Consider the following 15,383-nt stretch of genomic DNA (forward strand, 5'->3'; position numbering starts at 1 on the left):
TAAGACTTCAGGCCATTTGCTGTACAGGTCTGTCACAATGATCAGGTACTTCTGATGAGCTGGAGCTGCTTGTAGTTCTCCAAAGATGTCCACTTGGATCTTCTCCCAAGGTCATTTAAGGCATGGTGTAGGTTGTAGTGGGTTTCTTTCTGGTATGAGGGAATTTTCACTTTGTGAAAAACTGTGTGCCCTGCGCACTAAGTTGGTGACAACATTGTCCATCTTTGGCCACCATACTTTGCTGCGAAGGAACTGCTTCATCTTTCTTGTTCCTGGGTGTCCTTCATGAGCTTGGGTGAGGACTCTGTGTCAGAGTGATTGGTGCAATGGTACGATCTCCTCTTCCAACACATGATTTTTTACAACTGAAAAGTTTGTCTCGTACCATGTAGTATGGACTGAGCAGTATGTCTCGTTGGACCTTTCCATCCTGCTTTCATGTAGGTTTGCACTTTGCTTGGATCTTGTAGTGTTTCTCTTGCTAGCTCTTCCGGTGTGATGGCTCCTTGTAGCTCATCAATTAAGGTCTGTGGAATGAATAGCTCATCTACTTCCTTGTCAAAGTAAGACTCCTCTGTGCTATCGTCTTGTGGAACCAGTCTTGAAAATGTATCAGGAACATTGTTTGACTTTCCTGGGCAAACCTCTGTTTTGTACATGTACTGGGCAAGCCGATCTGACTAGCTGGAGATTCTCATGGGCCGTCTTCCTGTTCCTGAGGCCAACAGAAGAGTGGTCAAGGCCTGATGATCTGTTCTTAGTGTAAACGGTCGTCCGAACAAGTACACATGCCATTTCTCCATGCTCCATTCACAAGCCAGTGCTTCTCTTTCACCGACTGAGTATCTCTGTTCAGAGCCTGACAGAGTCTTCGATGCGTAAGCAACTGGTCATTCTTCTCCATCCACGATCTGATTAAGACTGCTCCTAATCCAACTGCCGAAGCGTCGCAGGTAAGGAACGTTGTATGATCTGGGTGGAAGTAAGCCAGAACAGGTGGTTCTGCTATTGCATGTTTCAGTTCAGCGAAGGCTTGGTCTTGTGCGGACATCCATTTCCATTCTGGGTCCTGGTGTAGCAACTGTCTTAGGGGTTCCGTCGTTGTTGCGTAGTCCGGAATGAACTTCAAGTAATAGTTTGTCATTCCTAAGAAGGTTTGAAGCTCTTTCACTTACTTTGGTGCTGGCATCTTCTTGATTGTCATTACGTTGGACTGGCATAGCTTTACTCCAGCTGTGCTCACTTTGTAGCCAAGGCACTCACTTTAATCTGTGCTGAAGATACATTTCCCTCTGTTCAGCATCATGTTGAACTTTGCAAGGTGTGCGAACACTTCTTTCAGTCTCTTGACGTGTTCATTTTTTATCCTTTCCGTGGACCGTGATATCATCAAGGTAGTGTGGCGCCCCCTTCAGGCCGGACAGCACGATGTCTGTGATCTTCTGGAAAGCACTTGACACATTTAACATTTAAGTCATTTAGCAGACGCTCTTATTCAGAGCGACTTACAAATTGGTGCATTCAACTTAGGATAGCCTGTGGGACAACCACCACTGGGGGACGGGGGGGGGGGGTGTAGAAGGATTACTGTTATACTATTCCAGGTATTCCTTAAAGAGGTAGGGTTTCAAGTGTCTCTGGAAGGTGGTCAGTGACTCTGCTGTCCTGGCGTCGTGGGGGAGCTTGTTCCACCATTGGGGTGCCAGAGCAGCGAATAGCTTTGACTGGGCTGAGCGGGAACTGTGCTTCCCTAGAGGTAGGGGGGCTAGCAGGCGAGGGGTGGATGAACGTAGTGCCCTCGTTTGGGTGTAGGGTCTGATCAGAGCCTGAAGGTACGGAGGTGCCGTTCCCCTCACAGCTCCGTAGGCAAGCACCATGGTCTTGTAGTAGATGCGAGCCTCAACTGGAAGCCAGTGGAGTGTGCGGAGGAGCGGGGTGACATGAGAGAACTTGGGAAGGTCGAACACCAGACAGGCTGCAGCGTTCTGGATAAGTTGTAGGGGTTTAATGGCACAGGCAGAGAGCCCAGCCAACAGCGAGTTGCAGTAATCCAGACAGGAGATTACAAGTGCCTGGATTAGGACCTGTGCCGCTTTCTGTGTAAGGCAGGGACGTACTCTGCGAATGTTGTAGAGCATGAACCTGCAGGATCGGGTCACCACTTTGATGTTAGCGGAGAACGACAGGGTGTTGTCCAGGGTCACGCCAAGGTTCTGTGCACTCTGGGAGGAGGACACAATGGAGTTGTCAACCGTGATGGCGAGATCAAGGAGCGGGCAGTCCTTCCCCAGAAGGAAGAGCAGCTCCGTCTTGCTGAGGTTCAGCTTGAGGTGGTGATCCGACATCCACACTGATATGTCCACCAGACATGCAGAGATGCGAGTCGCCACCTGGTTATCAGAAGGGGGAAAGGATAATATTAATTGTGTGTCGTCTGCGTAGCAATGATAGGAGAGAGCATGTGAGGATATGACAGAGCCAAGTGACTTGGTGTATAGAGAGAATAGGAGAGGGCCTAGAACTGAGCCCTGGGGGACACCAGTGGTAAGAGCACGTGGTGTGGAGACAGATTCTCGCCACGCCACGTGGTAGGAGCGACCTGTCAGGTAGGACGCAATCCAAGAGTGAGCAGCGCCGGAGATGCCCAACTCGGAGAGTGTGGAGAGGAGGATCTGATGGTTCACAGTATCATGGAGAGAGGATAGAGAGTTAGCTTTAGCAGTGCGGAGAGCCTCCGTGACACAGAGAAGAGCAGTCTCAGTTGAATGACCAGTCTTGAAACCTGACTGGTTTGGATCAAGAAGGTCATTCTGAGAGAGATAGCAGGAGAGTTGGCTAGAGACGGCACGCTCAAGCGTTTGGAGAGAAAAGAAAGAAGGGATACTGGTCTGTAGTTGTTGACATCGGAGGGATCGAGTGTAGGTTTTTTGACGAGGGGTGCAATTTTCGTTCTCTTGAAGACGGAAGGGACATAGCCAGTGGTCAAGGATGAGTTGATGAGGGAGGTGAGGTAAGGGAGAAGGTGAGCAGGACCGGCGGTGTCATTTGACTTAATAAATGAGGATCGGATGTCGTCAACCTTCTTTTCAAAATGGTTGACGAAGTCATCCACAGAGAAGTAGGAGGGAGGGGGAGGATGAGGAGGATTCAGCAGGGAGGAGAAGATGTAAAGAGCTTCCTAGGGTTAGAGGCAGAGGCTTGAAATTTAGAGTGGTAAAAAGCAGAAACAGAGGAAGAAAATGTAGAGAGGAGGGCGTGAAAAGATGACAGGTTCGCAGGGAGTCTAGTTTTCCTCCATTTCCGCTCGGCTGCCCAGAGCTCGCAATGAGTCGTCAAGCCACGGAGCAGGAGGGGAGGACCGAGCCGGCCGGGTGGATAGGAGACATAGAGTGTCAAAAGATTCAGAAAGAGAGGAGAGGAGGGTTGAGGAGGCAGAATCAGGAGATCGGAGGGAGAAGGATTCAGCAGGGGGAAGAGATGATAGGATGGAAGAGGAGAGAGTAGCGGGAGAGAGCGAAGGTTGCGACGGCACATTACCATCTGAGTAGGGGCAGAGTGAGTAGTGTTGGAGGAGAGCGAGAGAGAAAAGGATACAAAGTAGTGGTCGGAGACATGGAGGGGAGTTGCAGTGAGATTAGTAGAAGAACAGCATCTAGTACAGATGAGGTCAAGCGTATTGCCTGCCTTGTGAGTGTGGGGGGGGTGAGGTCAAAAGAGGAAAGAAGGAGGCAGAGAGAAATGAGTCAAAGGCAGACGTAGGGAGGTTAAAGTCACCTCGAACTGTGAGGGGTGAGCCATCCTCAGGAAAGGAATTGATCAAGGCGTCAAGCTCATTGATGAACTCTCCAAGAGAACCTGGAGGGCGATAAATGATAAGGATGTTAAGCTTGAATGGGCTAGTGACTGTGACAGCATGGAATTCAAATGAGGAGATAGACAGATGGGTCAGGGGGAAAAGAGAGAATGTCCACTTGGGAGAGATGAGGATTCCTGTGCCACCGCCGCGCTGACCAGATGCGGGGCCTCCCTCACTTACCTTTCACTGAAACGCTCAAATATAACTCTCCCAACTTCCACTTTATAAATTATAATTGTTGTAAACTACAGCGGTTCAATGTTTTCTAGGAATAGATTCTAACTTAGTTTATTCAGCTAGCTAACTTGGTACAGTATTCTTCTGTGAAAACCGCCCAGGGCACCGTATCCTATGACACCATAGCTAACTAGCATGCTAGCATCCAATAACACACGGTTTAGCACCAATACTTGGTTACAACAAACTACTAATAGTGTGTTAACACACTAAACAGATCATTCGTGTCCGTGTCTAGTTCCTTTCATAACACATAAATAATTAAACGTTGGCTAGCTAGCACAAAGTCAGTCATGCTAGCTACACAAGTGGACTACACATCTCGAATGTTCAGAAAGTGAAGCTTTACGTTGCAAAATTCTCATTGACTAAAATGATATTGTATTTAGTTGCTACAGTACTACTAGCTGGTAGTGTTGGCTAGCTAGCAATGGCTGCGGTGTTGACTTTGTTTGAAAAACGGCGTCGCCGCGAACGATTGTAGCTGGCTAGCTAACCTCGATAGTTACTCTATACTACACTTTTATCTTTGATACAAAGACAACTATGTAGCTAGCTAACATTACAATAATCAAATAGTTCCATTGTAATGTAATGTGTGTCATATTACCTGTGGAGCGAAGTACACCATGACTACTCACTCCAAAACGGAAGACAATCCGAAGGGTAATCGTTTGTATTGGAACACGCCCTCATGCGTGATAAACACGGTGAAGTGACGAGACTCAGGGGCAAGCGGAACTTGGTGATATCCACTCCTACTTTGAAAAACCTGCGGCGCCGGCAAACTCAGTAATCAGCTCGTCAATCGAAGGAAGTGGGTGTTTTCCCACTATGATTGCCTTGTTGACTTCTCGTAAGTCACAGCATGTGCGAATTCCTCCTGATTTCTTCCTGGCAACTGTAATGTTCGAAATCCATTCTGGACGGTCGACTGATTCGATTATGTCCTCGTGTTGCAGTCTTTTCAGATCAGCTGGTACCTCTTCCCTGACAGACAACGATAATCTTCTCAGTGGTTGCACCACTGTCTGTGCATCTTTTCTCACTCTAGGTGCATGTTCAAAGCCTTTAATACAGCCTAGACCTGTGAAAATCTGTGCATTTTCCTTAACACACTCTGGTTCTGATTCCATAGCAATCTGAAGAGCAGGCTGTGGAGGTGCAATGGTAGGGTCTCCCTAAACCAGGTTAAAGTTCAGTGCCTGTAGGAGGGGTCGCCCCATCAGACAGTCACCATTGCGTGCAACATACAGCTTAGCTTGAACGGTTTTACCTTTGTGAGACACTGGCACAACAATATATCCATCAACAGGCACAGTAGATCTATCATACTGACTGATTTTAGTATCCAGTGGCTGAAGGGGAAACTTCTGTGCTAGCTTTGCATGGTAAACATCAGAGTTCAGCAAAGACACCTAGGCTCCAGTGCCCACTGTCCTATTCACTTTTATGCCACCAACAGTGCACTGATAAGAAAAAACATTCTCTGTATTCTTCATGTGTCGGCCTGAGGGCACACACTTAGTATGTTGTGAATTCTGTAATGAAGGTATTGTAATGTTTTTAAAATTGTATAAGAGCCTTAATTTTGCCGGACCCCCCGAAGAGTAGCTGCTGTCTTGGCAGCAGCTAATGGGGATACATAATAAAAATACAAAATGTGAAGACTATGTACTTTGTATACTTGCATTACTTTCCCATCCTTATCATCATTATCATCTTTGTTCTCTGTATCAGCTCTGATAGCGGAGTTTGAAGCTATAGCTGAACCACACACACTCTACTGTCCAAAGTTGTTAGTTATTACATCTTTTCGCTTTAGCTGGGCAGTTGTCATCTTTTGATTTGTGATCCATTCTTCCAGTTATGACATTTCACATTTGAGCCCTTTCCTCACTCTGCATCATCTGACTGAGTCTGTGTTCTATTTTTCCATTTTGAATTACCCCTATGATTTTGTGAGTAATTGATTCTCTGCACATCAGCTTTTGTAGCCTGTGCTGCCCCCTGCAGGAATTTCACTTCCTCTTTTGTAGCTTCTATTGCTGTGGCTATGTTGACAGATCTAGTTAGGGTAATGTATCCCTCATTAAGCAAACGTTCCCTCAACTTGTTGCTTGTAGTCTTGTTTATCAACTGATCTCTGATCAACTGCTCTGTAAGCTCTCCCCATTCACAAGTACTTGCTAGCTGCCTGAGCTCTGCTACATTCATTGCCACAGATTCACCCTGTTGCGGTGTTCGTCTGTAAAACTTAGCACGTTTGGTTGTTATGTTTGTTTTGGTTAGAAAATGCGCATCTAGCTGCGCCATAGCATGCTCAATTTCAGTAACTTCAATATCACTTGGTAGTGTAGCAAAGATGCACTGTTGCTCGGTCCCTAAACAATGAAGCAGAATCGCCAGCTGTTGCTCGTTCGGGACTTGTTTAATCCGGTAGCTAACAGGTAAGTTCCAATGTGTTATTTCCATATTTTCCATTGTAGAGAAGGGTCGCCTGGTGCGGCCAGAAAAGGCTGGATCGGTGCCAGAAATGCGGACGCATTCACCTCGTTAGCGGGCTCGGGTTGATCTCCCTTTTGTACCACGGTCGCGTACTGTACTGCCGCTTGTTGTATTGCTTCGGCGTCATCTTCATTTGCAGACGTTCAGTTCGTAAATTCCTCATCGCCACATATAGTAGTGTCTCAGGCTAATGATCACAACTTGTGTTATCATTTAACAAGGTTGAATAACTATTAGAAAGTTACATGGTTAGTTCCCGTAGCTGTCAGCTAAGCTATCTATTAACTAGCCTATCCGTCTCAGTCCGGATGTTAATGTTACTTCCGTTAATGAACATTGGTAATTGTAGTCCTATAACTAAACTATTAACTATGTAGTCAGTCAGGTCCTACATCACCCAACTTTTGAAATCCAATGACATGGTGACATTTGTTGTTGATTTCACGTTGAATTCATGTCAGTTGACAACTCAACCAAATGTAAATCAAATCAATATGTTGAACTTACATCTGTGCCTAGTGGGTAATATTTGAATCGGACACAACTTTGCCAACAGTATTGATATGCTGTGGTGTAGGTATAAAGACAGATGCCTGATGTGGTGTAATTGAGCTCAGGGAGGTATTTAGTTGGTTAGTCTCACCTTGTGAGAGTGTTTTTGACAGCTGATAGAAGCTGCTGTCTTCAGCAAGACATGTCTCAAACAGATGCAAGTCTCTCTCATGACTGATGGCTTTTAAACTCTGGTTTTGCTTTGTTGAAGTAAGATAACCAAGAAGAATGTCTATTTCTTGACTTACTTAGACCCCCAGGCTTTTCTGGAAGCTGAACCTCTAGCTTTTCAAGAGGCTTTTTTAGAACCACAGGTTTTTCCTCACTGTAAATCGCTCTGGATTAGAACGTCTGCTAAATTATTAAAGTATAAAATGTAGAATTTCTATAACCTGTTGAAACAAATGCTTAGGCTATTGACGTTTTACCTTCATCTCACTCGGGTTGGCCCAGGTTTTTCCCTGAATACACTTTCTGCTTAAACTATGTCCTCTGCCACTTCTGTCTCTTTCTATAGGGTACGCTTGTCTTCTCCCTGGTCAAGTATACCCCCCTCAAGTTCAACAACACTTATGAGTACCCCTGGTGGGGCTACGCCATTGGTGGATTCTTCACTCTCTCCTCGACATTACTGGTACCTCTCTGGATGCTGTACAAGATGAGTGTCACCCCTGGATCACTGCGGCAGGTACAAAGAAACGCTGCGTTTGAAACATGATTAAGTGCTCCATATCATAGTCGTTTCATCATGTTCTACTGTCTCTAATGTAGCTACAAAATCTGATGACAATGGTATATTCTGATTCCTTCAGATTCACATTTGTCCTACAAGAGGAACATCTTAGCACAGCTCACACATTATATAATAATACAAATAACTTTATTTGTAAGCATTTTTTCAATACAGATAACGTGCTTCGCATCATTAAATACTAATGAAGAAACAAAGACAGGAGGAAGGAGAATGAAAGATAGCTAATTAAAATCATACATTGAAATCACACATTATAAGCATCTTTATAAAAGTGTCTTCAGCAGGGATTTAAAAAGAGGTAAAACATACACAAAACATAAAGAAAAAACTGAAGGAAACAAACAATAGTAACAGTCAGATAAGTAGTACCTCACCCCCCACCCACCTGCCCATAGGAGGAAGCTACATGGAATTGTTCACAATAGTTATAGCCCCTGGGATGAAACTCCTCCCGAAGCATACAAGGCAACATTTAATTGTCCTATATTTCCGACCTGATGGGAGAAGATCGGAGCAGTGGTGGAGTGGGTGGTCTGGTAAGCAGCAATATTCCGTCTGCGGGCAGCGGGCCTCATTCCTTTATCTCAGTATTATCTTTATCTCAGTATTATACAACGGGTGGGTCTAATCCTAAAATCATACCACCGGCTAAATCTATGACGTTAAAATGCCTATTTACTCTCTTCCATCTGACTGCGCAATCCACTGTCTCATCAGCCCAGCCAAGCAATTTATAAACTTGATCTCCACTATAAAAATCTAGACATTCTCAAATTTCTTTTAGACTAACATTTTGTTTTCAACAGCGGAGATTTGTATAAACCTTGCAGTCTGTCTCTCCGATATTTGCAACATTGTTTCAATATTCAAATTAGATCTCCAGCTGTCCCATAGTAATGAACTTGTCGGAACGAGAGACAGGCAGGCAGCGTTTCTCAGCCAGTCGAAATCATGGATCAGCTTGGCATAATTTTTATGGATATATACAAAGAAATGTCAATTGAAAAAAGGTAAAACGAAACGAAGTGCAGCTAGTTTGCAGTCTTTCCAGCTTCAGTTTGAAGTGATTGTGTTAGCAGTGTTGTTGGCTAGCTCCTCTGAACAACACAGTGTCCTGACGAGTGAGCACATTTTCTATGCCAGGCGAAATCGCGCCTCATTAGCTTATTGTTGTGGATGTATCCAAATAAATGTCTCTAGAAAACAGCTTAAACAAATGCAAATGCAGCTACTTTGCTGTTATTCTGGCTGCACTTTTTGACGTGACTGTAAGTTAGCCGTAGTTGGCTAGCTAGCAAGCAAGGGATAAGAACGTTGCCAGCCAGTATGGCAATGGAACATTTAGAATGAACGACTGGGTCGCGTCCATAGATACAGAACAAAAAGACTGAATGACTGGGTTGCGTCTCTAGCAACTGAACTGATGGAACGAACGACCAGCTGGCTTGGGTAGCAACCCTAGATTTGTGTCGGGACTATATCTTGTGGAGCGATGAAATAGTATGAATAAATTCATCAAAATAACGTTTTTTTAATTAAAATATGTCAATCATTATTTGAATATGTTGGTAACCTGTTGTATAAAAGTGATAATGCCAGAGAAGCCGGTGTTTGCAGGATATATTGGCACAGTTTGCCGGCCCGAGACGAAACAACACCCTTGACAATATATCCTCCAAACACCGGCTTCTCGGGCATTATCACTTAATTATAGACTGGGTGGTTTGAGCCCTGAATGCTGATTGGATGAAAGCTGTGGTATATCAGACCGTATACCACGGGTATGAAAAAACATTTATTTTTACTGCTCTAATCACGTTTCTAACCATTTTATAATAGCAATAAGGCACCTCGGGTGTTTGTGGTATATTGCCAATATACCACGGCTAAGGGCTATATCCAGGCACTCTGTGTTGTGTCGTGCTTAAGAACAGCCCTTAGACGTGGTATATTGGCCATATACCACACCCGCTCTGGCCTTATTGCTTAATTATACCACAGCATTGTTGAATAATCGTTTCTGATTGGCAAGAAGGGCATTCAAACCAGATAACGGGACAGTTGGAAAAGATATCGGAACACCTTGAAATCATGACGTAATATGCGCCTACACATGCAGACCGTACTTGCTACAAAGTTACAGAAAGCTAAAACAACAACCACACAAACCGAAATTTGATACATTGTAAACGCAGGTTCAACGAGCATCTGATGACCCAACATGGTGAGAGATGAACATGAATTTCTCCGGTCCCTTCTGTTGCGGTCATGACGCAAGTGGCACTATGCTGTCAAGTCCTCCCACTGTTGTCAGCAACTGATGTTTTTGAATTTGGTTGTCATATTGGCAGGTTTGCTAGTGTAGCTGGTCTGGCTACTTTTGTGCGTTGTGTTCTGGAGTATTGGTAACGAACAGGACTCTGGACACTAGTTGCCGGTTTCTGTTCTTTTATTTATCTGGATTGGGCTAAATAAATGCAATACAATGAATGGTGAGCTTCTCAATGCTGCAGACAGTGCACACCTCTCCTCAGTAGAATCAAAAACGACAGATACTGTACATTCAATGGATAGAAATATTTAATTGAAATAGTACCATTAATCCAAACTAATAATATTCTAGTTGCGATAACAGCTCTGCATTATAAAAATAAATACGTGTGTCAAACACTTCATATTACAAAAGACACCGGCTATAATTTAAACAGTGACAAACTAGCCACATATAAATGCAATACACATAAAAATACAACTGTAGAGGTACATACCTGGGTTGGATGAAATGAATGCAATACAATGAATGGTGAGCTTCTCAATGCTGCACACAATGCACACCTATCGTGAGGAAAAGTAAAGTGAGCAAGTGCCTGCACGAGGGAAGCCAAGTTACAGACAGTCAGCCAGCATGTACTGAAGCTAGCTAGCCTAACATTGCATCACTCGGTAGAATACTTTTTCTACAGAATAATAATGACAAAAGGTTGTCAGCAACACAACAATGTTGGAATACATTCTAACAAAATTATATGAAGTTTTACTTGTTCTAATTGTTCATACCATATGTACATTAGCACACAAGTGAACACATACACTATATATACAAAAGTATGTGGACACCCCTTCAAATTAGTGGATTCAGCTATTTCAGCCACACCCGTTGCTGACAGGTGTATAAAAATCGAGCACACAGCCATGCAATCTCCATAGACAAACATTGGCAGTAGAATGGGCTTACTGAAGAGATAAGTGACTTTCAACGTGGCACCGTCATAGTATGCCACCTTTCCAACAAGTCAGGTCATCAAATTTCTGCCCTGCTAGAGCTTCCCCGGTCAACTGTAAGTGCTGTTATTGTGAAAAGGAAACATCTAGGAGCAACAACGGCTCAGCCACGAAGTGGTAGGCCACAAGCTCACAGAACGGGACCGCCCAGTGCTGAAGCGCATAAAAATCGCCTGTCCTCAGTTGCAACACTCACTACCAAGTTCCAAACTGCCTCTGGAAGCAACGTCAGCACAATAACTGTTCGTCGGGAGCTTTGAAATGGGTTTCCATGGCCGAGAAGCCGCACACAAGCCTAAGATCACCATGTACAATGCCAATCGTCGGCTGGAGTTGTGTAAAGCTTGCTGTCATTGTCCTCTGTAATGATGAATCACGCTTCACCATCTGGCAGTCCAATGGACAAATGAGGGTTTGGCAGATGCCAGGAGAACGCTACATGCCCCAATGCATAATGCCAACTGTAAAGTTTGGTGGAGGAGGAATAATGGTCTGGGGCTGTTTTCATGGTTCGGGCTAGGCCCCTTAGTTCCAGTGAAGGGAAATCTTAAGTCTACAGCATTCAATGACATTCTAGGCGATTCTGTGCTTCCAACTTTGTGGCAATAGTTTGGGGAAGGCCTGTTCCTGTTTCAGCATGACATGCACAAAGCGAGGTCCATACAGAAAATGGTTTGTCGAGGTCGGTGTGGATGAACTTGAATGGCCTGCACAGAGCTCTGACCTCAACCCCATCGAACACCTTTGGGATGAATTGGAACGCCGACTGCGAGCCAGACCTAATCGCCCAACATCAGTGTCCGACCTCTAATGCTCATGTGGCTGAATGGAAGAAAGTCCCGGCAGCAATGTTCCAACATCTAGTGGAACGCTTTCCCAGAAGAGTGGAGGCTGTTATTGCAGCAAAAGGGGGACCAACTCCATATTAATACCCATGATTTTGGAATGAGATGTTCGACGAGCAGGTGTCCACATACTTTTGGTCATGTAGTGTAGCTCTCCTCAGTAGAATCAAAACAGACTGAGCAGGGGAAAATCCCACTGCTTACTTGAAGGTACTGCAGGCCAGAGCAATACACCACAGAACAATCGATACTCTCACAATCCATGGATATGGAAAATAAAAAAAAACGAATGAAAGGATTGAGGTGAAATACACATATGACAATATTAATACTCGTTACACTAGCAACAAACTATTTAGCTAGCTTCTAGCCTAGTGATCTCCTCATAATGAACAGTGTTGAGTGTCCTGACGAAAAGGCAAACTTTTCTAGCTATGCCAGGCAAAATTGGGTATTATCATTCATTTGGATGGATCCAAATGAATGTCAATAGAAAACAGCTTAAATAAACGTGGCTACTTTGCTAGTGCTATTCTGACTGCAGAGATCGTGACTGTGTTAGCCATAGCTAGTTGGCTAGCTACCTAGCAAGGGATAAGAACGTTGCCAGCGAGCATGGCAATGGAACATACAGTGGGGGAAAAAAGTATTTAGTCAGCCACCAATTGTGCAAGTTCTCCCACTTAAAAAGATGAGAGAGGCCTGTAATTTTCATCATAGGTACACGTCAACTATGACAGACAAATTGAGGAAAAAAATTCCAGAAAATCACATTGTAGGATTTTTAATGAATTTATTTGCAAATTATGGTGGAAAATAAGTATTTGGTCACCTACAAACAAGCAAGATTTCTGGCTCTCACAGACCTGTAACTTCTTCTTTAAGAGGCTCCTCTGTCCTCCACTCGTTACCTGTATTAATGGCACCTGTTTGAACTTGTTATCAGTATAAAAGACACCTGTCCACAACCTCAAACAGTCACACTACAAACTCCACTATGGCCAAGACCAAAGAGCTGTCAAAGGACACCAGAAACAAAATTGTAGACCTGCACCAGGCTGGGAAGACTGAATCTGCAATAGGTAAGCAGCTTGGTTTGAAGAAACCAACTGTGGGAGCAATTATTAGGAAATGGAAGACATACAAGACCACTGATAATCTCCCTCGATCTGGGGCTCCACGCAAGATCTCACCCCGTGGGGTCAAAATGATCACAAGAACGGTGAGCAAAAATCCCAGAACCACACGGGGGGACCTAGTGAATGACCTGCAGAGAGCTGGGACCAAAGTAACAAAGCCTACCATCAGTAACACACTACGCCGCCAGGGACTCAAATCCTGCAGTGCAAGACGTGTCCCCCTGCTTAAGCCAGTACATGTCCAGGCCCGTCTGAAGTTTGCTAGAGTGCATTTGGATGATCCAGAAGAGGATTGGGAGAATGTCATATGGTCAGATGAAACCAAAATAGAACTTTTTGGTAAGAACTCAACTTGTCGTGCTTGGAAGACAAAGAATGCTGAGTTGCATCCAAAGAACACCATACCTACTGTGAAGCATGGGGGTGGAAACATCATGCTTTGGGGCTGTTTTTCTGCAAAGGGACCAGGACGACTGATCCGTGTAAAGGAAAGAATGAATGGGGCCATGTATCGTGAGATTTTGAGTGAAAACCTCCTTCCATCAGCAAGGGCATTGAAGATGAAACGTGGCTGGGTCTTTCAGCATGACAATGATCCCAAACACACCGCCCGGGCAACGAAGGAGTGGCTTCGTAAGAAGCATTTCAAGGTCCTGGAGTGGCCTAGCCAGTCTCCAGATCTCAACCCCATAGAAAATCTTTGGAGGGAGTTGAAAGTCCGTGTTGCCCAGCGACAGCCCCAAAACATCACTGCTCTAGAGGAGATCTGCATGGAGGAATGGGCCAAAATACCAGCAACAGTGTGTGAAAACCTTGTGAAGACTTACAGAAAACGTTTGACCTGTGTCATTGCCAACAAAGGGTATATAACAAAGTATTGAGAAACTTTTGTTATTGACCAAATACTTATTTTCCACCATAATTTGCAAATAAATTCATTAAAAATCCTACAATGTGATTTTCTGGATTTTTTTTTCTCATTTTGTCTATCATAGTTGACGTGTACCTATGATGAAAATTACAGGCCTCTCATCTTTTTAAGTGGGAGAACTTGCACGATTGGTGGCTGACTAAATACTTTTTTCCCCCACTGTATAGAATGAACAACTGGGTCGCATCCATAAATATAGAACTATTCGAACGAAAGACTGGGTCGCGTCTCTAGCGACCAAAAGATGAGAAAGTATGTATGTGGTATAAGCAGAATAAACGCCTCCGTTCTGTATGTCTGAAAAATGAGCTGTGCCTCGTCCCGCTGCGTAGGCCATTATTTCCAAGGTAATGTACAGAACGTCGGCATTTAACGTTTACTTATTTTTCAGCCCAGCACCAGTATTCTGAAATGTGGGATATGCATATCACCCACTCTTTTTCTTCATATTATGATTGCCTTCCCTCCTAACAGAGAATGAAAGCGTTAACCAGTCCAGCAGAGGATCTACCCAAACCCATGTCACAGAAGGAGGCCCTCAAACCCTCAGAAGTGTTTCAGACGTTCACAGAGCTTTGCACATTACGGACACCGAGCCAAACCCCTACAGTCACCATCTCCCAGCTGAGTCCAGCACCAGCACACAGACGGTGTCCATTAACACCATGAACATGGAAACTTAAAGAACCCGTGGTGGAGTGGGAAACATTCCCGGCTCTTTGCACATTAACTCTGACCCCGGAGACAGGGGTTCGATGCCGGCGTCCAGCTTTCCTACTATGTCTCCTCTTAAAACTATTTCCCTCTCTGTTTCTCATTTATCTGAAATAAAATGAGACAAAACAAAACACACTTCCACAGATGGGTGTGAAATTCTCTGAAAGCACTTTTCTAGCATCCTCATCACAAACAGACTCCCTTATCACAAAACTGAAACGCACACAGGCACGCACGCAGACACACACATTGAGACATGTGTACAAAACAGCACTGCCCTACATCTTCTGAAATGGCACGCAGACAGACTACTATCCCAAATGACGGGACCCAAGGAGACACAGTTACAGTAAACATCCTATACATACAGCTATCTGATGAATGGCAATGACAAAATATTGTAAATGTAATTATATATATAGTGCGGAGATCATCCGTTCACCCACACCGCGTCTCACAAAGGCACGGCGGTTTGAACCAAAAATATAAAAATTTGGACTCCAGAACAAAGGACAAATCTCCAATGGTCTAATGTCCATTGCTCGTGTTTTTTGTCCAAAGC

The 15,383-nt window shown here is 44.4% G+C and overlaps 1 protein-coding gene across 1 annotated transcript in view; it reads left to right on the plus strand.

Moving 5' to 3' along the window:
• The window catches only part of slc6a22.2 (solute carrier family 6 member 22, tandem duplicate 2), a gene marked incomplete at both ends in the record, with an annotated part of 34,652 nt that extends 19,879 nt beyond the window's left edge, over nt 1-14,773 (plus strand). The window contains 2 exons of the mRNA XM_084166899.1: nt 7,671-7,841; nt 14,579-14,773. Of these exons, the coding sequence (XP_084023025.1) occupies nt 7,671-7,841; nt 14,579-14,773 (366 nt within the window). The remainder of the gene's footprint in view (nt 1-7,670; nt 7,842-14,578) is intronic.
• Between the last annotated feature and the right edge of the window lie 610 nt (nt 14,774-15,383).

Source organism: Coregonus lavaretus (assembly GCF_964263955.1).
Source record: "Coregonus lavaretus genome assembly, chromosome: 8".
Taxonomy (NCBI): Eukaryota; Metazoa; Chordata; class Actinopteri; order Salmoniformes; family Salmonidae; genus Coregonus; species Coregonus lavaretus.